Source organism: Oryzias latipes, chromosome 18, assembly GCF_053564925.1.
Source record: "Oryzias latipes strain Hd-rR chromosome 18, Olatipes_Hd-rR_3.1".
In the NCBI taxonomy this organism is placed as follows: Eukaryota; Metazoa; Chordata; class Actinopteri; order Beloniformes; family Adrianichthyidae; genus Oryzias; species Oryzias latipes.
In genome coordinates this window covers 35,327,350-35,352,025 of record NC_136254.1, presented here as the reverse complement: position 1 = coordinate 35,352,025, position 24,676 = coordinate 35,327,350, and the positions used below count along the sequence as shown (strand labels likewise).

Genomic DNA, 24,676 nt, shown 5'->3' with positions numbered 1-24,676 from the left:
ACTCTGCCAGGTGGATGACGTGATTCAGTGGCACGTCTCGGTGAAATGCAGAAGGTTGCCGTCCTACATGTCCTTCTGGTTCTTGACCCCTGCTGTGATGTCATCAGTTTTGCAATGACTAGACGTTGGTGAGCAGATACTACGTCAAGAAACCAGTGTGATCAGCCTCAGCTTGTTCCTGACTCAGGATCATTTCCTTCAAAGATGCCAGAGAGTCCAGGAAGAAAGACGGAGAACATGGTGGACCCAATGAGACTGTCCTATGTAGTGATGGACATTCATGAAAACACACCAGTGGGGATGTATGAAAGTAGGAAACATACAAAGACCCTCCACCCACACAAAACAACAAACCAAGTTTGGTCGTAGTCGTCACGACAACCAACCTCAGAGGTGCCATCAGAGTTCTGACACTTCATGAAAACTCTTTCATATGAAGACAACAGTTTTTTTCTCCTGTGACCACTGTGTTTGTGGTTTGTCACGTCTCTTCCTGTCTGAGTTTCCTGGTTGATGCTTCAGAGAAAAGTGAACCGTCACACAGACGATCATCCTAACAGAAGAATCAGACTTTGGTGTCTGTCCAACTGCTGTTGGTCTGATGTCCTGCAGCTGCAGAATGGAGGGAACATCTGTCCAGATGCTGCTGGGTGAGTCCCGTCTGCTGGATGTGTGTTGGTGTGGAAACGTTGACAGATGCTGCTTCCCACAGCAGAGCCTTCATCAAAGCTCCAACTAAGCTGAGTGTCATTTCTCTGCAGCTCTGAGCTCCCTGCTGTGCTGCACAACCAACCAAAGTTAGTCCACTTCCTCAGTCAGTCCCACTCTCTGTCTTTGTGTCCAAGAAAGCCTCTGACAGCAGCAACACTCTGTGTGTCTTTACTTTGTTGTTGCAGTTGGTCTGACTGTGAGTCCCAGCAGATCTCAGTTCTTTGAAGGAGAATCAGTGACTCTGAAGTGTGAGGACCACAGCTCTGCAGGATGGACTCTGAGGAGGAAAAGTTTAGCTGGAGATATCACCGACTGTTCTGAATGGGCAAAGTTACGCAGTTCATTCTGCTTCATCAGCTACATACACCCATTAGACAGCGGCGTTTACTGGTGTGAGTCCAGAGGGGGAGGAGCCTCCAGCATCAGCGTGAACATCAGTGTTTCTGGTAAGGCAAGGCAAGGCAAGTTTATTTGTATAGCACAATTCATACACAAAGTAATTCAAGGTGCTTCACAAAACAGAAAAATGCATTAAAATCACAACACATCATAGAAATAATCAACATAAAATTTACTTTAAAAGAAAAGAAAAAAAAATTGAAAATTGATTTAAAAATAAAGGAAGGAAAGGAAAGAAAAGTGCAGATAGGACCTTTCAGTCATAGACACGGCTAAACAGAAATGTTTTAAGTCTAGATTTGAACATGAACACAGAAGAGGCCTGTCTTACGACTTCAGGGAGGCTGTTCCAGATTTTAGCTGCAGAATATTGAAACGCTGATTCCCCTTGTTTAGTTCTGACTCTGGGAATCAACAGGAGGCCGGCCCCTGAGGTCCTCAGAGTACGAGATGGTTCATATGGCACTAACATGTCAGAGATGTACTTTGGTGCTCGGCCATGGAGAGACTTGTACACAAGCAGAGCTGCTTTGAAGTCTATTCTTTGAGGTACAGGGAGCCAGTGCAGAGACCTGAGCACAGGACTAATGTGATCATACTTCCTGGTTCTGGTCAGGACTCGAGCAGCAGCATTCTGGATGTACTGAAGCTGTTTTACAGCTCGTTTGGAGAGGCCGGTGAGCAGGCCGTTACAGTAGTCTAACCTACTGGAGACAAATGCATGAATAAGTATCTCCAGGTCTCGCTTTGACACTATGTTTTTGATTTTGGCGATGTTTTTCAGATGGTAAAATGCCGCTGATGTATATGGCTGTTAAAGTTCAGGTCAGAGTCCATGATTACCCCTAGATTTCTGACTTGATTTGAGGGTTTAAGAGACAGAGAATGAAGGTAGCTGCTGAGACTTTCTCTTTGTTTCTGTGGACCAAAAATAATAACTTCGGTCTTGTTTGAGTTTAGCTGGCGAAAGTTGTTCTGCATCCACGCACTGATCTGTTGGAGGCAGTGGCTGAGTGAATCCACATTCGGCCCATATTCACCTGCTGTCAGTGACACATAGATCTGAGTTTCATCTGCATAGTTGTGATAAGATATGTTATTACTGCGTATTAACTGCCCTAGTGGCAGCATGTAGAGGTTGAACAGAAGGGGTCCCAGGATCGATCCCTGGGGCACACCACAAGTCAAGCCCATGTAGTCTGAGACACAACTCCCAATTTCAACAAAATATTTCCTGTCTTCTAGATAAGACTTGAGCCAACTTAGGGCAGATCCAGAGATGCCAACCCAGTCTTGGAGTCTGCAAAAGGATCCCATGATCAACAGTATCAAAGGCAGCGCTCAGGTCTAGCAGGATTAAGACAGAGACTTTTCCATCATCAGTGTTCAGGCGGATGTTGTTGGTTACCTTGATAAGAACAGTTTCTGTGCTATGACGGGGTCTAAAACCTGACTGGAAAACATCAAATGAATTGTTTAATAAGAGAAAATCAGTGAGCTGTTGGTAGACAACTTTTTCAAGGACTTTTCCTAAAAATGGCAGATTAGAGATAGGTCTGTAATTATTCAGTACAGTGGGATCAAGACCGCTTTTCTTCAGGAGAGGTTTAATGACTGCAGTTTTTAAGGCCTCTGGAAATATTCCAGATTGAAGAGACATGTTAACTATTTGAGTAATTGATGGCAACACACTGTTCAGGACAGACTTTAGAAATCTAGTGGGTAACACATCAAGGCAGCATGTAGACGAGCTCAGACGGGTGATGGTCTCTTGGACAGTTTGGTCAGTGACAGGTATAAAGTGAGTCAGCTTAGAGTGAGTAGGTGGCCGTTCGATAGTTATATGTGTTGTGGAGTTGATGGCTTTTTTAATGCCCTGAACCTTGTCATTAAAAAATACAGCAAACTCATTACATTTGGGTGTGCAAACCAGTTCTATTGGTAGCTGGGTTGGAGGGTTAGTTAATCTGTTTACTGTTGTGAACAGGACACGAGAGTTGCTGCTGCAACTTCCAATGATTTCAGAGAAGTACCTTTCCCTTGTTCTGCATAAGATCTGGTTGTAAGCGTACAACTCCCCCCTATACATTTCATAATGAACCTGGAGTTTTGACTTGCGCCACTTTCGCTCAGCTCTGCGGCACTGTTGTTTCTGTGCCCTGACTAGATCATCGTTCCTCCAGGGAGCTTACACAGAATACACAGAAATGATCAGAGAGGGCGACATCAACCACACTGACATTGTAAATAATAACCCCCCTTTGTGATGAGCAGGTCCAGAGTGTGCCCTCTGCTGTGGGTGGGGCAACTCACATGCTGAATTAGACCAAAGGTTTCAAGGACAGCATTGAGCTCTTTTGCATTTCTGTCATTGACATTATCAACATGAACATTAAAATCACCTGTAATGACTAGACCATCAAAGTCTGAGAGCATTTCAGTGAAATCATCAATGAAACTTTGGCTGTGATGAGGAGGTTTGTACATGACTATGCAGAGTAAGGGAGGAGTTTGTTTTAACTCAATCTTAAAGGACACATACTCAAATGATGAAAACACACCAAATGATAGTCTGCGGGTTGCAATATTATCTCTAAACAGTGCAGAAACGCCTCCACCCTTTTTATTTTCTCGTATTTCCGATACATGTTTGTATTTGGGGGGAGTTGATTCGACTAGAACTATGTTTCCTGTGTTTTTGTCAAGCCATGTTTCAGTTAAAAACATAAAATCAAGATTAAAAGAAGAGATAAGATTATTGATTAAAAATGATTTGTTGCATAAAGATCTGACATTGAGTGCAGCAAGTTTGAGATTAGTTTCCTTGGGACTGGTCAAAACCTTCTTGCTGGGGATATGAACTAGATTTCTTTGATTGGACAATTTAACTGCCCTTTTTTGCATTCTACGTGGTGCAACTACAGGTATAGCACCAGAAGGAAGCTGTTCATCACAGAGCCCCAGTTTGACATAACCTTTCCTAGGACACTGGGGGCCCGTTTCATCCTAGCTCTGGGGGATACCACGTCTAGAGGCGCGCAGGGGAGGTCGAGTTGAGGGTAGTTTGGGTGATGGACCGGGAGGAGTGGGAGCTGGACGGGATTTGGGTGAACGACGGAGGGGGCGTGTTGGAGGGGCTTTGGGAGGGACTTTGGGTGAAGGATAAGGAGGGGGCGCTGGAGGGGTAGGAGAGCTCCTGTGTGGTGTGAGGCTCACAGGTGTTAGGGGAGCCATCTTAATTCCTGACTTAATGAGGCTATCAAAATGGCTAGGTAGGGCCATGGGTGAAAGTGGGGGGGACGAAAAGGAAAGTGATTCTTCACTGGGAGTAGATGTAGCAGGGGGCGCCCACAGCTGGTCAGATGGTGGAATTTCTGGGGCCAAATCTGGTGGTTGTTGTTGTGGTTCTGCGGTTGGGTCCTTAGCTGGCGGTGGTTGTTGTGATGCTGGTGCAGCTGAGTCCTTAGATGGAGATGGTTGTGGTGCTGGTGCTGCCGGATCCAAGTCTTTGACCGGTGGTGGTGGTGGAGGTAGTTGTTGTTGTTGTTGCCGTTGTGCTGTGGTTCCTGGGACACTGGCTCGGTCGTTCCTTACTGCCTTTTCAGGGCCTTGGCCTCTTTGCCCCAGAGCGTGGAGGAGGTTCTTCACTAACTCTCTTGCTCCACCTCTGTTCAGGTGTGGGCCTCTTCCCATGAAAAGGTCCTTTCGCTTCCAGAATGTATTGAAGTTCTCAATGTAATGGAATCCTCTGGAAGCACACTCTCTGGAGAGCCAATTGTTCAGCTGAAACAGACGGCTGAACTTGAGTGACACCCCATCGATGTTAGGAAGAGGTCCACTGATGAATGCTTCAACCTCTACTTTGTCAATCTCTTCAAATAACTTGATGAAGTCTTTTTTCAAACGTTCAGATTGTTCTTTTTTGATATCGACAGCACCTACATGGATGATTATTCGTTTGACTCCTTGGTACAAGACTTTAGATAAGAGTCCTGTAATCACTGGAACAGTAGAACTTGGGCAACATAAAGTTTGCATTCTTCTGTGGCTGACTCCACTGATAGCGCCATCTCCAAGCAGCAGCGTATCTCTGACCTTGACGTTTGGCACAGATTTTCTTTCTGCCTGTGCTTTGTTTCCAACATTATAACTCCTATTCTGTGGTCCAATTTCACTTTGTTCTTTAACATCACATTGTGTTAGGGGTAAAAATCTGTTTGTGAGCTTTATTTCGGATGTTCTGTCATCTTTACGCTTTGGCTTAACACAGAGTTCCAACGCACAAAGTTTCGGAAAGGACACAACATCACTCAGGTCTATGTCACTGTTATTCTTCTCATTTGTAGTAAGAGTGGGCTGAGATCAGGTAAGATCAGACTGTGGAGTTAGTGTTGCTGCAGCTGTGTGCAGATGGATGAAATGCTTTGTCTCTGTGTTGAGGTGGATCAGTGATCCTGCAGAGTCCTGTCCTCCCTGTGATGGAGGGTCATGACCTCACTCTGAGCTGTCAATCACAGACCCCTCCCTCCAAGCCCTCAGCTGCTTTCTATAAAGATGGCTCCCTCATCAGGACTGAGCCTACAGGTCACATGACCCTCCAGCATGTTTCCAGGTCTGATGAAGGTCTCTACAAGTGTCACATCAGCGCTCATGGAGAGTCTCCATCCAGCTGGATCTCTGTCTCAGGTGAGGAGCTTCACTGTCATCTCACCATGGATTTCCTCCATGCAGTCACCTGACCAGGTGGGATTCTGTCTGCAGAGAAACCCAGGACCACCGGAGTCCCGCCCAACACAGAAGTCCCTCCCACCACAGGAACCCCTTCCACCACAGAAGTCCCTCCCACCATAGGAACCCCTTCCACCACAGAAGTCCCTCCCACCATAGGAACCCCGCCCACCACAGAAGTCCCTCCCACCATAGGAACCCCGTCCACCATAGAAGTCCCACCCACCACAGAAACCCCGCCCACCACAGAAGCCCCGCCCCCTGCATTAGGTCTTGAGTTGAGAGTCCTGCTCCACCTGCTGGTGATCAGTCCGTTCTTCATCTCCACTCTCCTTCTGGTGTCTTTATGTCCACAAAGAGCCTCAGGTAACAGAAATCAATCAATCACATTTGATCAATCATCTTCAGTTTCTAAACTGTTCTGTCTGCAGGAAGTGACCCGTCTGTCTCCATGGTGATGACCCAGCACTCACATGCTGAGCAGGGATTGGCTGAAGACGATGATGACATCATCACATCTGGAACCACAGAGCATCAATTCTGAACAGAGAGTCTCTTTTGGTTTCAGAAACTTTAAGATAATTTTCACTTTTTTATTTTTGTAATTTTCTTGAATTTGTTTAAAATGTCTAAATGTTTTTGTTTGATTTAAAATCTTGTGTTTGTGTGTTGAATACAATAAATCTAAATTTCAAAGTAAATTCTTCAGTTAGTCTTTTTAGTCACTTTTCTAAACGTATCTGGAATAGAATCATATTTTTATTCAGTGTTTCTGCAGACATCCAGATGAAAGTGTTTTCATTTCCATCATTCCATAATAACATCCAGCTGTCATCCGGGTCACTGTCTGATTGATTTCTTTTTTTTTTACATCAATTGGACTTTCAGCTCCTAAACCCACAGAACCAGATTTCAGAACCAGAAAACTGTGGAGAATCTGTCTAAATTCTGCAGGACATGAATGTTTGAAACAGTTTCACCAACTGATCATCAAAGCAGCTGCAGGTTCCCCTCATGTCCTTCAACTGGTTCAGTCTGGTTCTGGATGGTTCTATCAGACCTTCACTGACCCCCCCAGAGTCTGGCTGAACCACTAAAGTTCCTCTCTAAGGAGGCGGTTCCCAGAGCGCCGTGTCCGAGCAGAACCACAGAACGAGAAAACGTTCTGGAGGAGATGCAGCCGCTGAAGAGACGACGTGGACTTCAGAGGATCATCTAAAGGATTCCAGAACCTGCAGGAACCAGGAGGAACCAGCTTCAGAACCACATTCAGGAGACGGGCTCCAACTGTCCGGTTCCTCGGGTTAAATCACTTCTGAACCCGGACCAACGGAGGAAAGAACTCACCTGGACGAAGATTGTTGGTCAGAGGTCCAAAGTCCTGGTTCTGATGAAAGGAAAGTCTTTCATTTGGAATCAAGGTCCAAGTGTTTGAGGAAGACCGGTGAGGAGCTGTGACAGAATGGCAGAAGCAGCTGTGCTGGGTCGTGGTTTGTTTGGAGTTAAAGGGTTTTACTGTATTTTCACAGTCTATGTTCTCAATCCCAAACTCCATCCTCCTCTCCTCTCCTCTGCTTGTATAGCCTTGCCCTAATTGGTTCAAACTATTACAGAAGGAATCCAGGAGTTGACAATTAAACAGCCTTTCAGAAATGGTTTCAGTTGGACATTCAAAATGGCTGCCAAGCAGCTGAAACATGTATCCAAACATGCCCTGGTGAGCAAGTTGGTAAGCAGAAAAACAGGTAAACTTAGTTGGACACAAGTAGACACACAAGCAACAAATGCCACTTTGTTACCCCCCCCAAACAAGCCATAACAGTTCTAACCTTTGCTGTCCTTGACAAACAACCTGCAACAACATTACAACAGCCAGGTTTACAATGTACTGTCAAATCATAAGGTTGCAATGAAAGGTACCACCCAGCAAGGTGTGTATTGGAATCTCTCATGCAGTTCAGCCATTGCTGGGGACGATGATCTGTCTCCAGGATGAAGAGGCGTCCAAGCAGACAAAAGCAGAAAGAGTCAAAGACTCACTTCCTGGTTAGACATTCCTTCTCCACTGTGGAATATTTCAGTTCTCTGTCCTCATTGACCTCTTGAAGAAGAAACTAGGGCTGACACCTGAGGCATCCGTCTGCAGGATGAGTGGTTTGCTGTATCACACTGTCTCCAACACGTCTGTGGATCTGCTGATTGTTTGCTTTATTCGTACTAAAGAAGAACATGAGATTTTTCCAGTTCAATTCCCTCCATTTCAGTGATGAGGTAGAAGATTGAGTTGCTGCACATGTTGAAAACCATTCTTTCTCTGAAATAGTGATGGACATTTCCTTTTCCCACTTTTCTTTAACATATAAAATTGTGTTTTTCTGACATGAAATGAGGCTGTTGTACAGTTAATTTCTGGTTGCAATACTGGCACCAACCGCTCAGGGATGCCATAACTCCGTTGTCGAGTGGGGGCATCCTCCTTCAGTCAGATCTTATGCTGGACCAGTGATGTGAAGCCTGGACTTTCCTGAAACAGCTGTGGATCTTAGAACGGTCTGATTGTTTCATGTTTATGAGAAGACAGATTAGAGAGGTTAACTGAAGAAATAGTCATCCTTCACTGACCGATAAAGAACTGCTGTGGTACTGTCCCCTGGTTGCTGTGAAACACTTTCAAGAGATTGACATGACAGAGCTAATGATGCTTTTGTCTTTCAGGCATGAACAGTTCATAGGTCACATTACTACACTTTTCTGGTGATCTCATAAGGTCCATGCCACTTTGTCAGAACTTTGTTTCACTGGTTGGGAGCAACAGGAACACCTTTTGGCCTGGAGTGAAGGTTCGGTCATGTGCTTTTTTGTCATACCAGGTGCTTTGGTGTTTCTGTGCAGCTTTCATGTTGTCCTGCACCAATGCCGCCATTTCCTCCAGTCGCTCTCTCATTTTCACCACAACATTTTCTCCTTGCAGCCTGAGATTCTCCCAGTAGTCCTTCAGGAGATCCAAAGGACCTCTGATCTGGTGACCCTACAGCAGCCCAAAAGGTGAAAAGCCTGTGGATGCCTGTGGAACTGCATGACACGGAAACAGAAAATAGGGCAGCCACTGGTCCCAGCATGCTCTCTAAAAGTCTCATTATATCTCTCTACCATCCCATCCGTTAGGGGGTGATATGGGGTGGTCTTAAATCCCCTAACTCCTAGCAACTTATAAACATCCTGCAACAGCTTAGACGAAAAGTTGATTCCACAATCAGTGAGGACTTCGTAAACAACTCCCATCCTAGAAATGAACTGGAAGTTTGCAACATGTCTTGCTTTAATTGATCTGAGAGGGAAAGCCTCTGGATAGCGGGTGGCATAGTCACAGAAAACTAGTATGTAACGGTTACCTGAGGAGCTCCTCTCTAGGGGACCCACAATATCCATGCCAACTTGTCCAAAGGAGGTCTCAATAATTGGCATGTTTTGGAGTCGAGAACGAGCTACACCTTTCAGTGATGTCACCTGGCATGTTTCACAAGAGCTGCAAAAATCAGAGAGTTGATTGCTCATTCCTGGCCAGACAAAACGGATTGTGATCCTACTTAAAGTTATATGGAAAGCCATATGACTTACCCAGACAATAGTATGCCCAAGTTCCATGACTTTCTTTCTGAACAGCAGGAGAAGGGCAAGTGCATCCTTTTTGCCACGTTTCTGGTACAGAATACCATTTTTAATCATCAAGACAAGTAACTTAGTCTGTTTTTACATCATCAATTTCAGTTACTTTTATGACCCTTATGCTATCCTAGGCACTTTACCATTGGGAGTTGGGTCATCTAGACCCACTAGACAGAGCTCTGAACCTTTTTTCTTCAATGATTTGTGATCTTCACTGGTGTCCATGGATTACATGAAATCTTTCCACCTTTATCCACCTTTGTCATGGTAGGGAGAACACGTCAATGGAAGGGGGGTCATCTGGACCCCATAGGATAGCACGAGGGTTAAACAAAGGCTTCAAAGTGGGGTCTTCTCTTTGCAAGGTTCTTACATCTTGGGGAACTTCAAAATCAAGAGAAACATGAGGCTGAGGTAGATTTAACTCACATTTTCCCTGTGAACCATTTAACTTGTCTCTCCTTTTCTGCGTTTTTTTTGCACTTTGTTCTCTTGTAACCTCATGACAGACTTTTACCCCTTCCATAGCATGGTTAATTAACTCAGATTGGGGTGACTCTCCAAACTTTGCACTTGAAATCTGGGTGGTTGAGTGGTGCATAAGGTCATTCAGTGTGGGTATATCATTACCCAATATGACAGAATATAGTAATGATGGAACTACAGCAACTGATGTCAAATAAGTTTGACCCCCTATACAGTTAAATAAACTTCAGCTGTGGGATCTGCCTGTTCATGACCGTGGATACAACTTCTGGTGGCCTCATTGCCATTTTGTTTTTCCTGTGAAATCATACTGGCATGTACCAGAGATGTGAAAGATCCTGAGTCCAGCAAAGCTTCACCACGTTTACCATTAGATAGAATGAGAACCACATAACCCTTTTATTAAAGGTGTTGAAGGCCAGGTCACCTGCTAGTCTGGAACAGAACACAGAAGGGAATGTTTAGCCCAGTGGGCAAGAAAGTTCAGCAGAACTGACTTCCGCTTTGAGATCAAGAGGACAAGAAGAACAGCAAGAAGAAAAGCAAGAAAAAGCAAAAGGAGCTAGCACATTGTTGAATTCTTGCTGGGTGTAGTTTTCACATTGGTGATCTCCCTGAAAGAGGCTTTGGTCCAGTTCTCTTCCTGGATCTTCAGTGATCACATTCATGTTTGTTCATGATTATGTCCATGTGGGGATTTGTTTCCAGAACTTTCTGTGGTCACTAACAGGCAGAAACTTAGTCCCATTTAGAGTCTTTGCTACAACTCAACAGTGGATTTGAACCCACAACCTGTCAGTCTTGGAGACTTTTCACAGGAAGCAGCTGCTCCTCCAGGAAGCTCCTCCTCCTGGAGGCGGAGCCTCAGATGTGACTTTCAGTTCCTCCCAGAAATGCAGACAGAGATCCTGAGGTTCTCCTCCTCCAGGAGGTTCTGCTGTTTGTGTGACGACTGAGAGGAGAACAGAGGAACTCTTTACAACTTTTATTCAGACGAACAGAAAAACTTTACAGACGGTTGAGAACCTGCAGGTTCTGCTTCTGCAGAACCAAATAAAATGATTGACCTGTGAACAGTCCACCTTCAGCAGCAGAACCCACTAGAACCAGCAGGAAGAAGGTTCTGGGTCAGATGTTCTGATGTTCTCAGGAGTGAGCGGCAGCATTTATGCTAGAACAAAGCATCCGATGAAGATCCAACTTCCAGCTGGACTGCAGCTGTTATGTGAGGTTCTGGAAGCTTTCTTTCCTCTAGAACTCCATCTGCAGGTTCTCCTCACCAGAAGAAGTTCAGCTTCTCTGCAGGCTGGTCTCCATCTTTCTTCACTGAAGCTCCATCTTTCCTCAGAGGAGAAGAACCTCTGAGCATCTGTCCCACTTCTTCCAGATGAGGCTGGAGCTTCTCTAGAGGAAACTTCTGCTTCTTCTGACCTTTAGACTTTTATTCTGAAAGGTTCTAGAGTCTGAACTGCAGAGAAGATCCACTTCAGGAACAGAAAAGACCTTCAGAACTTCAAGGATCTGTGTTTGTTGTGTTTCTCACTGCATTAGAATCTGAGTTTAGACAATCCTGTTCAGGATTCTGCTGGTTGTTGGAACCACTGGAACTTTGGTTTGGACCTTTTTTCTTCCTGTAGATCCAGAAACCAACACCAAGAAGAAGAAGAAGAACTGACAGAACAATCCCAATGGTAATTCCTGCAATCAGTCCTCCTTGGTTTCCTGCAGGAGAGAGAGAGGATGATGAGTGCAGAACAGAATCCTCTCCTCTTCCTCATCAGAGCAGCTGCTTCCTGCAGAGTCTCATCAACAACATCTTCAGAAAACACGTCTGATCTGAGACCTTTACTCTGACATCAAGCAGGAACACAAACACTGCTCACCTGGAGGAACCACCCACAGATGGACGGTGCAGATGGGGGGAGTTTTTAAAACAGATCTCTTGGTTCTTGCCTGTAGAACTCTGCACTCATATATTCCAGTGTCATTAATGGTCACGTTCTTCAGAACCACAGACAGATTTCCATCCTTCACCTGACTGTCATTCAGAAACACTCGGTTCTTGTAGGATTCATGCTGATTTGCTGGAACAGCACCACCATCCCTGTAAAAAAACACACATTTCTCCTCCTGCAGGTCAGGTCTGTTCCACACAAAAACTAGATTCTTAGTTATGTTTGTGTCTCCACATGTCAGAGTGACGTCATCTCCAGGTCTAGCAGTGATGTTCAGACCTGCATCAGAAGAACCAGAGATCAGAGAATTCCAGAGGACAGTAATCAGTAATCTGGACCGTTACAGTAACGATATCGGTTCTCCTCCATCTTTCTATCTTTCATAACAGAATCAGCGAGAGCGTTCTCTTCCTCATTCCTCAAACTAACGTCTTTTCTACTGTTAACGGCTACTTTCTAACTATTTTCAGACATTTCTATTTTATTCTGATCTCACCTGATGTTCCGGAACCAGACAAACCCCCCAGAACCATGAACAGAACAGAACCGAGGAGCCACATGGTTGGAGATTCAGCACTGTGGTTTACAGGAAAAGCACCGCCACTACTTCTGGGTTGAAGGCGTGGTCTGACAGCTGAGCGACACTGAGTCCCGCTGACTGTTTATTGGAGAGTTTCCAGCTGGATCTCTGTGTCAGGTGAGGAGCGTCACTGTCATCAAGTCCACCCACCACAGAAACCCCGCCCCCTGCTGCAGGTTAGGTAAGGTAAACTTTATTGTCCTCAGAGAGGAAATGTGTTCTGGGCCACAGAGATACTTAAATGTTTCATCATTCATAAAAGTACATCAAACAAATACAAAATAAATAATAAAAACCGGAGTATAAAGAATTTTCCCCAGACATGTCCCTCACAGTTAGGAACCCGAATGATAAAATATCTAATTGAAACCTTAAGAGAATAATTCCAGTAAAATGCATCATCAATTCACAATGAATCTACAGCAACTATTAAAACTATGGACCAGTACCAAAATAATAGATACATATGATTATGTTCCTCAAAGCAGATTGTGTTATTTCTATAGGACAACTGCATCTGCAAACAGAACTAATCAGTTCTTGTTCAGCTGCTGCTGGAATAAATGAAAACCTCAATCGGTTAGTTTTGTATTTGAGAGCTCTGAATCGTCTGCCTGAAGGTAAAAGCTCAAATTCTGGGAACAGAAAGTGACCTGGATCATTTATTATTCAAATTCAAATTCAAATTAATTTTATTTATAAAGCACCTTTCATGTCAGACAGACAGCTCAAAGTGCTTTCCATAAAAAACAAACAAGAATACAACAAAACCAATCCCCACACATGTAATAAAATAATTAAATAAGCCCCTCATAATAAAATACACAAAAACAAGCACAAGTAAAAGAGAAATGACAGAGCTAAAGAAAAGAGAACCCAGAAGGCGCCGTCCGCCCTGTCCTCCTGTTGGCCGGGGTGTCACCATCTATGCAGCATAGGCACAACTCATCCCCAGCACCCCCCGCCCCAGAGACCCCCAACCCCCAGGCCCGGAGCACCAAACGTGGGCGCACCAGGACCCGGAACAAGAGATGCCAGTGGACAAGCAAGGCCCGAACACTAACACCCCAGCCAGGGGTGAGAAAACACTCGTAAACAGTCTAAAATGTAAAAGGAATAAAAAAAGAAAGTTAAAACATAAAAATAGGTAAAATATGAAAGTATTGATTAAAATAAAATAAGATAAGTTAGTGCATAAAAAAGTCTGGAATATAAGTTAGAATAAGTAAAAGGACTAAAAGGCATTAAATAAATAAATGTGTGATAAAATAGCATATATAAAATATTAAAGTAAAAATCCCACATATGAGATCTAATTCAAAGCTGAGTTAAATAGATGAGTCTCTAACTTCTTTTTAAAAACCTCAACAGAGGATGAGGTCCTCACATCCACTGTACATCCACAAGTTCGAGAAAGTCCTCATCCTCGCGGTGGATTTTTGTCCTGACTCTAGGGACCATCAGCAGGCCCGCGCCTGAGGATCTAAGGGTTCTGGGAGGTTCATAAGCTAAAAGAAATTCTGATATAAAAGAAGGACCAATGCCATGGACACTCTTGAAAACTATTGAAAGAATCTTAAAATCAACCCTGAAGCTGACGGGGAGCCAGTGCAGAGATTTTAAGATTGGTGCAATGTGTTCCCTCTTCCTGGTTCTCGTTAAAAGGCGAGCAGCAGAGTTCTGGACTAGCTGCACTCGATTGAGAGTGGTTTTCTTTACACCAGAAAGGAGGGCATTACAGTAATCTAATCTTGATGTAATAAAAGCATGAATTAAGATTTCAGCACTGGCTCTAGAGAGAAAGGGTCTCACTCGGGCGATATTCCTTAGATGGTAAAATGCAGATTTAGTTACTTGGTTCACGTGTTGGTCAAATATCTGCATCTAGAAATCACACCGAGGTTCCTTACTGTGTCACATATTTTCCTAAAGTGGGTTGACAGATAAAATTGGACCCTATCTCTCTCAGCTTCAGAACCGATCAGTTTTGTCCTGATTGAGCTGCAAAAAGTTTTCTCCCATCCACATTTTAATGTCTAAAATACAATTTAAAAGGCTATCCAGGGGTCCAGTGTCATCAGGACAAACGGCTTCATATAGTTGAGTGTCATCAGCATAGCTATGAAAGTTAATGCCGTGTCTCCTGATGACATCACCAAGCATGTAAAGATTAAAAAGTGTGGGACCCAGGATGGAGCCTTGAGGCACCCCACAAGTCAGTTTGTGCCTTTCAGATGAGAAATCATTTACATTAATAATAAAATCTCTGTTTGTAAGGTAGGATTTAAACCAACCAAAAGCTGTCCCAGTAATTCCAACCATGTCATGAAGTCTGTTTAAAAGGATTGAGTGGTCAACTGTGTCAAAGGCTGAACTCAGATCCAGTAAACCTAAAACAGATACTTTCTTCATGTCCACATTGGACCTGAGATCATTTAAGACCCTGACAAGTGCCATCTCTGTTGAGTGGTGAGATCTAAAACCAGACTGAAACTTTTCTAAAATGTTATTTTCATTAATAAAATCATTAAAAATGACAGGTTGGATACCGGCCGGTAGTTGTTTAGATTGGATATATCTAAACCACTCTTCTTCAGACTGGGCCACACTATAGCTGTCTTTAGGGTTGCAGGGAAGACTCCAGTCTGAAGAGAGCAGTTCAAGATATTTAATGATTCCTCCTCACACGATGTGAAAGCTGACTTAAAAAGTGAGGTGGGGATGGGATCAAGAGAACAAGTTTTGGGTTTCATTTGGGACATCACTTGTCGTAGCGCTGCAGCGTCAATCAAGACAAAACTGTCGAGCGTTCTCTCACTGATAGGAGGACGTACAATAGAAAGGTCAACGGGGGGTCGTTGATTCCTCCCCTGTAGGTTAGAACAGTGTTTTTCGACCTTTTTTGAGCCATGAACCTTGAAAAAAATCCCGCGGCACACCAGCATCCAAATAAAACAAAAAAGCAGAAACTCATAGTCTGTATTGATCTACAGCCACCCCCCCCCCCCCCCCACACACACACACACAATCTCACGTGCAATTTTGTGATAATTGTGGCAGAAAAAGCTGGAAGTTGCAGCTGTTTTTTTTCTAAAAGATGCAATAAAAGTTAAGTTAGCAAAATTTAAAAAATGACGCAATAATAATAAATTATTATATAATAAATCTGTTATAATAAATGTTTTTATAAAATAAGTACAGAAAATTCAGTTATAGGTTTCTCGTGTCGTGTACTCTAGATCAGGGGTCACCAACCCTGTGCCGCCCGCGGGCACCCCTTGTGGCGCCCGCAGGGAATGCACCCCAATTTTTTTTTTTTTTTTTTTTTAATTGAAGCAAATATTCAACAAACAACCACGGCATGTCTATCAATGACAACAATATCAATTCTGAGATAAAGGTAGACAAAAAAAACAAATATAACTTAAAAAATAATAAAGTAAGGGTCTATTACAAAAGTTTAAATAGATCAAATAAATTACACAATATCTGGGCGTTCTTGTGATTCATGTAATGTAAAGATTTAGAGATTAGGTTGAGACATCCATTAATGTGAGGTTTTACCTTTAAGAATTTACAAGTATGAATAAAATGCTTTGAAATTACAATCAGTACATTAATCAGAAAGTCCAGATTTTTGTCAATTAATTTTAATCAAATTTTAATTATATTCCAATTTAAAGGGTTAATGATGATATCTTTGGCTTTAAGCCAATTATGAAAAGAAGACCAAAACTTTTTTACATGCAAACAATCGAAGAAAAGACAACCATTTCACCGTTTCTAGATCATTTCCACAAAAGACACAAAGATCACTGTCCCAGTTAAAGCGAGAATGTAAAAAATGATTGGAAGGCTAAATATAATTTAACGGGAATGCTCCAAAAATAGCACTGCTCATATAGCAAATCAATATATTGTGGTGATCTGGGGGTTAGCCCCGCCTTCAGCTTGACTCATGGGAAGTGGGGAATCTTGGTGTGTTAAATTGCTCACCATAAGTGAGGGAGCTGTGAGCAGAATTGAGGTTAATGCTGTTTGGCTGGTGGTGGGGGTGTTCAAAATAAACAGACAGATATGATTGTCCGCTAACTTATGTGAGTGTCATTTTTGACAAACGGGGGTTGTGCTTTGCATGAGGCACACGGCCTGAAACTTACGAATCGGCGTTCCCGCCTTTGAGAAAAAGGCGCGTGTGTGTGTGTGAGGAGGAGAAGGGGAGGGGTAGTGGGCGCAGATTGCGAGGTGAAACGTCGCATGGAGACCATTGCGCTACACCTGGATCATGGGGTAGCTTATGAATCAGCTCATTTTAATAATGTCATTCTTTACTAATTATTGCGGACATTTTCAATACTTGTCTGTATTTTCCATATAAATTTATTTTTACGGTTGTTTAGTTGGTGATAGTTACTTATAAATAAAGACAGCAGGTAATGCAGGCTGGAAAACAGCTGCATTTTTTCAGACCATGAATAAACAATAAATAATTTGTTTATGAAAGTATTGAGGATTTTGGAGGATTTTTAATGTTGGTGTTGCACAAAATTAGAAAAATGCCAAATATTTTTGGAGTAATCCCAGTGATGAGCTCTATGATTTAGTTTTTAATGTTTTATGAGACCTAAACATGATTTTCACAATAACAGGTTTTTAAATAATCAAATCCCTCTGATACGTTTCACAAAGACACACACAGGACCAAAAACACACACACAGGACCAGAGGCACACACAGATCATCACACACCAAGCAGAAATGAACTTATTGCTAAAAAATGATGTCAGGAGTTAAGCTCTAAGAAAATGACAAAAGAGCAAAGAAAACGGAATAATTTGATTTATTATTTCTAATTATTATCATATCCTGGCTTTGTTTGTTCATATTTGCATAATTTGACAGAATATATTTATTATTCTGGATTAATATTCCTGTCTGTTTTTATTCGCATTTATGTTTAAAAAGTTAAAATTAAGTTAACTTTTTTAAAGGTTTAAAAGTTTAGCTTTAGTGTGTTCAATAAATATTTATCTTGTGTGGCTGCAACCTAAAGTCTGTTTTGGATTTAGGCCCCCTCTGCAACTGAGTTTGACCCCCCCCTGTAATACGAGTCTAAAAAATTCATGCATGTTCTTGTGTGTAAAATGAGCAAATAAAAATAGGGCACACAAAAGGAATTCCTCAAATTGTGTTTTGTTTTGTTTGTTTTTTTGGGGGGGGGGGGGGGGGGGGGGCTAGGAGGTTTTTAGTGGCGCCCTTCATACCACTTACTGCGAATGAAATAGCCCTCGGTCTCAAAAAGGTTGGTGACCCCTGCTCTAGATGGCTTGGGAGAACTTGCATAACTTATAAGCCTCATAAGCCAAGCACCGTGCTGAGATGGTCTCTTTCTGTTCTGAGGCAAGTGGGCTGGCCTCCAGCAGCTCTTGGAATGTGGTACCCAGATCAGCATCTTGATGGTTGAGGTAAATATTCTCACATCATTGTTCATACGCAAGACGCTGGGCTTAACAATCCTTCTCAGAGTAGACATATACAGTCTATCAAGGTCTCTAAATACACTCAGCGTGTCTCCAGTTTCCAGCTGGAAGTATTTATTCACTGTTTTGATTTCTTTAAGGACAGGGTGAAGAAAGTGCATGTACAGAATATTTGCTTTATCACTGTACATTTCTTTTAAAATCCTGGCGGAATAGCAGTGCTCTGCATCCGATACTAAACTAAAATGGATTTTAAGCACATCCTCTTGGTCTAGAATTCTTTCAATACAGTCAGAGATCACTAACCAGCGAGTGGAGCTGGGGGATATAAACTTTAACGGGCTGCCGCCGTCATTTAGGGTTTCGTTAACCGCTTTATAATCACCCTGACGCTTTGCTGAGTGAGCAAACCAGTTATAAGTTTCGCGAAACATGTACTCCAGATTGCTTGGGAGAAGTTGCATAGCTTTGTTAGCTACAATATCCAAAGAATGGCACACGCAGCGGATAAGCTGTAGACATGGGTTTAATTTCTTTGAGGAGTGTAAAAACTGAGTGTTTTTTTCCTACCATAACCCTCCCCACCAAGTTTTTGAGATCCAGCCAATAATCTCTTGGAAAAGCAACAACTGCATCTGCTATTCCATTTGCGTTACAGTCCAAGAATTCCACAAGTCCGAGATATGTGCTGACAAACTTGACAAACTTGTACATTGATCGGTACTTAACACAGATACATAGGAGCTTGTTTACTGATATGTCAGTGGTCTCGTCAAGACACAGTGAATATGGAGACTTGCCAATATCCTCACATGACTCTTCTCTAAAATGTGGCGCCAGAACAGACTTTATTACTGCAGTGCACTTCGTCCTGTGCATTTTGAATGCCCCAACTTCATCTTGAATAATATCTGACAAGTCATCAACTGCGTTGATGGATTTATGACAAGCCATATACGTCCCAATCCTCAGTTCACGACGTTTTTGGTCATCTTGTATAGTCTTTTGACCAGCAGCAGACCACGTTGGTACAGCAAACGACTTAACAAGAGACTTGTGTTTTCTTGTGGCACCATGTTCTTTCAAATCATTAAGTTGCACTCGAATTTCCGCATTACAATACTTGCAACGAGCTTTGGAGTCATCCTCTGGCACAGGGGCAATCCAGCATTTTAGTTCCAGATAAGTCTCCCATTCCTTTCTGTAAAGTTTTTTGTTTTGTCCCCACTTCGGCATGATGCTATCACCAGTAAAGGCCTACCTTAGTGACTTAGTTTAACCTTTTCAAGTTGTTTTGGCGCTTATAACAAGTGACCAATACAATTTCACTCTGATGTTTGGTTAACCAATAACTGTCACTGATTCATGATGCCATGTCATATTTGACAAATTCTGGATGGCCAAGTGACATGCATCTTTTAATGTTTCATATATTCACCATGCTTTATTTAGGCTATATAGTAATTAGTATATTTTTAATTGATATTTTAAATAATAAGAAAAATAATAATAATGACAGTAAAAACCGCTACATATTTTAAAAAGCAGCCCAAATTTTATAGACCCACCCAATGCCAATTTTACCCGCCCAACATAACCAAAAGAAGCCCAATTGGGCGGAAACCCGCCCAATCTGGCAACACTGTTCCTGTCCTTGTTTGTGAAGTTAAAAAGGGGAGGTGTTGCCTCTGACAGAGAGATTGGTGCACCAGAGTTCCAAGTCTTCCAAGGCCCCTGCCTTGCTCCTCCCTGGACCAACCGTGGGCCGGGTGGGTGGCTGCCTGGAGTGTGGAGCGGGTCTCCGTTGGGGGGGTCCTGGCTCGTACCTGGGGTTGGGGCGGGGGGATGCCCGGAACTCCTGGGGGGTGATGGGCTGCTCGTCTGGGGCTGTGGGTGTCCTTCTCCGGTGGTCCTGCTGGCCCTGGCCTGGATGGCGGATGTGATCGCCCGGGGGGGCGGTTGTTCCATGCCTGCTGCCGTGTGGCGTTGGGGGATTCCGGCTGCCGCTGCTGCTGCAGCGGGGGTCTTGGTGTGGGGATGGCTGGGCACTCTCCCTCCTTCTTTTCACGTTCCACCATCCATTTTAGAAGAACATAAACACTCACCTGAGCACAGGTGTTAGCTCACCTTTGCACTAATAGTTTGCATGATTGAATGAATGAAAGATTTCACACTAGTTGGTTTTAAGGCATAAGTATGCGTGTGAACACTATCTGTTTTGTGTACATGTTGACATGTGGACATTTTTGCAGCTAGCAGGTGTGTTGATAACATTTGAGTGTGTGTGAACAGGCCCCGCCCTTTTTGTACTACATTTGAACCTTACCATAATGATTAACAACCAGTAAACTTGTTGCTTTATGCTGCTTCATGGTCTTACCCCCCCCTCTCCTACTATCACCCTCTACCCCCCCCCCCCCTCTAACATCCCTCTCTCTTCTTCCTTTCTTCTTTCCTTTTCCGTCCGGTCCAACACCAAAGATTTTCAAACATGATTGAAATGAATAAAGTTTGGCCTCAATTACAAAAGGGGTTTATTCAGACATACCTTTGGTTTGTCAGAAGATTAATAACCCCTCTTGTTAAAGTAAAATATGTCCAACACAAGAGGCCCTCAGCTCTCATCTGTTTGCCCAGCTGTTGGACAGGACAATTTAAAACAAATAAAAATAAAATAAAAATTAAGTCATGAATAAGAAATGTTTGTTTAAAAGTGACTGAATGTTTAATAGTGCCAAATTCAGTTTGGTTGATTTATTGCTGTGATTGGGTTGGTGGTGATGAGTTCTGGATGTGCACTGTTTTAAGATTGTTATAGTTCCTGTTACATTTCTTAGGGTAGATAGGTCGTGTGAATATAAAAGAGGGTATGGTGAAGGTGACATGTGGTGGTGATGGTTTGTGGGATATCTGGCTGGGGGGTTGGAAGGAGGGGACAAAGTTTGGTTGTGATACTGCAGATATTGGTTCTGGGGGGGTAGGGATGGATCGTTTGACACGGCGCTTCGGCGCGCGGTTCACCATCATGAAACAGTGTTTCGGCACAATGTGTCGGGGCGTGTGTCAACTAGCGCAGATCACGTGGTGGATGACGTATGACGCGCCAAATGCTTCGTTTGGTCGAACCACGCTTCAGATGTCACTTGCGTTTCGAACAGTTGGGCGCGCTATTCTCTAGAAATACTAAATGAATCCCGAACGTTTCCCGACCAGTTCTATTGTTTCCCCTGTATCAGAATCAGCGTCAGTTCGTTGCACTATACCATGGCTCCTGGTAAAAAACGTATTGTGGCTCAAGATCATTTCTACCCGATTTCTCTCCTAATAAAACAATACACTATGAACGTTGTGTATAAAAAAATACTTCACTAAATTTATAATGGCAAAGCAAATTGATGTCAGTAGCGATAGCTCAGAAGAACTGTTGATGGGAGTCTCATCCAGAGGTTTTGGGTTCAAGGCCTGCAATTTACATTTTTTTTTCTTTTGCTTTGCGTTTTTTTTCTTCATGTTGTGTGTGTTTTGCTGTCAAGCACTTCTCACAGAAAACGACACGTGTTGTTTTACATTGTTCTTTTTAATCATCATTAATAATCATAATCATACGTTTTTTCATCATTTCCCCATTGAAGTGTTACAAGGAGCTTAGTTGAAGCATATGATATACATCCAGTCCACCACTTGATGCCCTTGTTCTGTGTGGTTTCAAAGCACTGAATGGATGGTTCATTTTTCCGGCACAATTACATGAACCCCAAGGAAAGTTTCCTGAGGCTTCAATTCCCATCCCTATGGGGGGGGGGTATTGAAAGTTGATAGTCATTGTCTTTGCTAGTCTAAGTGTTGTTTCCTCCTCTGTGACTTACTATGTCTGATGGTCCCTACAGCCACAGATCTTGACGGCTACGTTGAGTAGCTTGTACAGTTTATTTTTGTCTTTAACACTTGGTGACCAAACCATGCTGTCTTTGTGAATCTCACTAGGTTTTAGTACTGCATTGAAAAAGGTGATCAGTATCTTAGAGCTTTTTGCTCCTCCCCCTGCAAAAGAGTGCAGACGCTTTTTCCCCTGCTCCTGCCGCTTCCTGCTTTATTTGCTTTTTAATCATTTAATTAATCATTTTTAATTATTTTACCTCATCCACAAATCCTGGAATATCAGACTGGTCATCCTTTTTTGTGACTTCCACCTATACAAATCAATATTTTTACGTCTGACAAGCCAGCGACATGTCCGGAGGAGGAAGAAAAACAAACACCCACTGTGAACGCTGTCGGATCTACCAACAAGAAATAAAAGAGCTACAAACACGGATATTTACTTTGGAAACTGAAAATGGACTTCACAAGACCCTTCCAGTGACATCGGGTGGTAAGAAGCCCACTCTTACTACAAATGAGAAGAATAACAGGGACATAGACCTGAGTGATGTGTCTTTTCCGAAACTTTGTGCGTTGGAACTCTGTGTTAAGCCAAAGCGAAAAGATGACAAAACATCCGAAATAAAGCTCACAAACAGATTTTTACCCCTAACACAATGTGAAGTTAAAGAACAAAGTGAAATTGGACCACAGAATAGGAGTCATAATGTTGGCAACACAGGCAGAGCACAGGCAGAAAGAAAATCTGTGCCAAACGTCAAGGTCAGAGATACGCTGCTGCTTGGAGATGGCGCTATCAGTGGAGTCAGCCACAGAAGAATGCAAACTTTATGTTGCCCAAGTTCTACTGTTCCAGTGATTACAGGACTCTTATCTAAAGTCTTGTACCAAGGAGTTAAACGAATAATCATCCATGTAGGTGCTGTCGATATCAAAAAAGAACAATCTGAACGTCTGAAAAAAGACTTCATCAAGTTATTTGAAGAGATCGACAAAGTAGAGGTTGAAGCATTCATCAGTGGACCTCTTCCTAACATCGATGGGGTGTCACTCAAGTTCAGCCGTCTGTTTCAGCTGAACAATTGGCTTTCCAGAGAGTGTGCTTCCAGAGGATTCCATTACATTGAGAACTTCAATACATTCTGGAAACGAAAGGACCTATTCATGGGAAGAGGCCCACACCTGAACAGAGGTGGAGCAAGAGAGTTAGTGAAGAACCTCCTCCACGCTCTGGGGCATAGAGGCCAAGGCCCTGAAAAGGCAGTAAGGAAGGACCGAGCCAGTGTCCCAGGAACCACAGCACAACGGCAACAACAACTACCTCCACCACCACCGGTCAATGACTTGGATCCAGCAGCACCAGCACAACAACCACCTCCATCTAAGGACTCACCTGCACCAGCGCCACAACAACCACCGCCAGCTAAGGACCCAACCGCAGAACCACAACAACAACCACCAGATTTGGCCCCAGAAATACCACCATCTGACCAGCTCTGGGCGCCCCCTGCCACATCTACTCCCAGTGAAGACTCACTTTCCTTTTCATCCCCCCCACTTTCACCCATGGCCCTACCTAGCCATTTTGATAGCCTGATTAAGTCAGGAATTAAGATGGCTCCCCTAACACCTGTGAGCCTCACACCACACAGGAGCTCTCCTACCCCTCCAGCGCCCCCTCCACATCCTTCACCCAAAGTCCCTCCAACACGTCCTTCATCCAAAGCCCCTCCAACACGCCCCCTCCGTCGTTCACCCAAATCCCGTCCAGCTCCCGCTCCTCCTGCTCAATCACCCAAACTACCCTCAACTCGACCTCCCCTGCGCGCCTCTAGACGTGCTATTCCCCAGAGCTAGGATGAAACGGGCCCCCAGTGTCCTAGGAAAGGTTATGTCAAACTGGGGCCCTGTGATGAACAGCTTCCTTCTGGTGCTATACCTGTAGTTGCACCACGTAGAATGCAAAAAAGGGCAGTTAGACTGTCCAATCACAGAAATCTAGTTGATATCCCTTGCAAGAAGGTTTTGACCAGTCCCAAGGAAACTAATCTTAAACTTGCTGCACTCAATGTCAGATCTTTATGCAACAAATCATTTTTAATCAATAACTTTATCTCTTCTTTTAATCTTGATTTTATGTTTTTAACTGAAACATGGCTTGACAAAAACACAGGAAACATAGTTCTAGTTGAATCAACTCCCCCAAACTACAAACATGAATCGGAAATACGAGAAAATAAAAAGGGTGGAGGCGTTTCTGCACTGTTTAGAGATAATATTGCAACCCGCAGACTATCATTTGGTGTGTTTTCATCATTTGAGTATGTGTCCTTTAAGATTGAGTTAAAACAAACTCCTCCCTTACTCTGCATAGTTATGTACAAACCTCCTCAGCACAGCCAAAGTTTCATTGATGATTTCACTGAAATGCTCTCAGTTGTGTGCACAGACTTTGATGGTCTAGTCATTACAGGTGATTTTAATGTTCATGTTGACAATGTCAATGACAAAAATGCAAAAGAGCTCAATGGTGTCCTTGAAACCTTTGATCTAATTCAGCATGTGAGTTGTCCCACCCACAACAGAGGGCACACTCTGGACCTGCTCATCACAAAGGGGGTTAATATTCACAATGTCAGTGTGGTTGATGTCGCCCTCTCTGATCATTTCTGTGTATTCTTTGACCTGTCTGTTTCTCCCAAACCACCGCCTGGCCCTGCAGTTGTCCAAAGGAGACAAATAAATGAGAGCACTAGGGCACAGTTTGTAGAAATGATAGACCTTGAAAA

General features: G+C 43.3%; 2 protein-coding genes and 2 long non-coding RNA genes across 6 annotated transcripts in view; 2 read left to right on the top strand and 2 right to left on the bottom strand.

Moving 5' to 3' along the window:
- LOC110014393 (ICOS ligand-like) overlaps positions 1–24,676 on the bottom strand; it is a 133,849-nt gene that overhangs the window by 20,352 nt on the left and 88,821 nt on the right. The window lies entirely within an intron of this gene.
- On the top strand, positions 3–2,495 carry LOC144987412 (uncharacterized). Its single transcript, XR_013651303.1, has 3 exons — positions 3–650; positions 762–797; positions 897–2,495. It is a non-coding gene; the product is annotated as an uncharacterized LOC144987412 (long non-coding RNA).
- LOC101161512 (uncharacterized) lies at positions 2,532–6,501 on the top strand. The gene is made up of 3 exons (XM_023965916.2): positions 2,532–5,796; positions 5,872–6,204; positions 6,270–6,501. Exons 1-3 carry the CDS (start codon positions 5,589–5,591, stop codon positions 6,380–6,382), a joined length of 654 nt encoding a protein of 217 aa, XP_023821684.2. The 5' UTR covers positions 2,532–5,588; the 3' UTR covers positions 6,383–6,501.
- LOC105356310 (uncharacterized) lies at positions 10,962–15,524 on the bottom strand. 2 transcript variants are annotated; one of them, XR_013651305.1, is made up of 3 exons: positions 12,442–15,524; positions 11,874–12,224; positions 10,962–11,712 (listed from the first exon to the last, which is right to left on the bottom strand). It is a non-coding gene; the product is annotated as an uncharacterized LOC105356310 (long non-coding RNA). The 2 variants fall into 2 exon arrangements; XR_013651304.1 differs by having other exon boundaries at positions 10,962–12,224.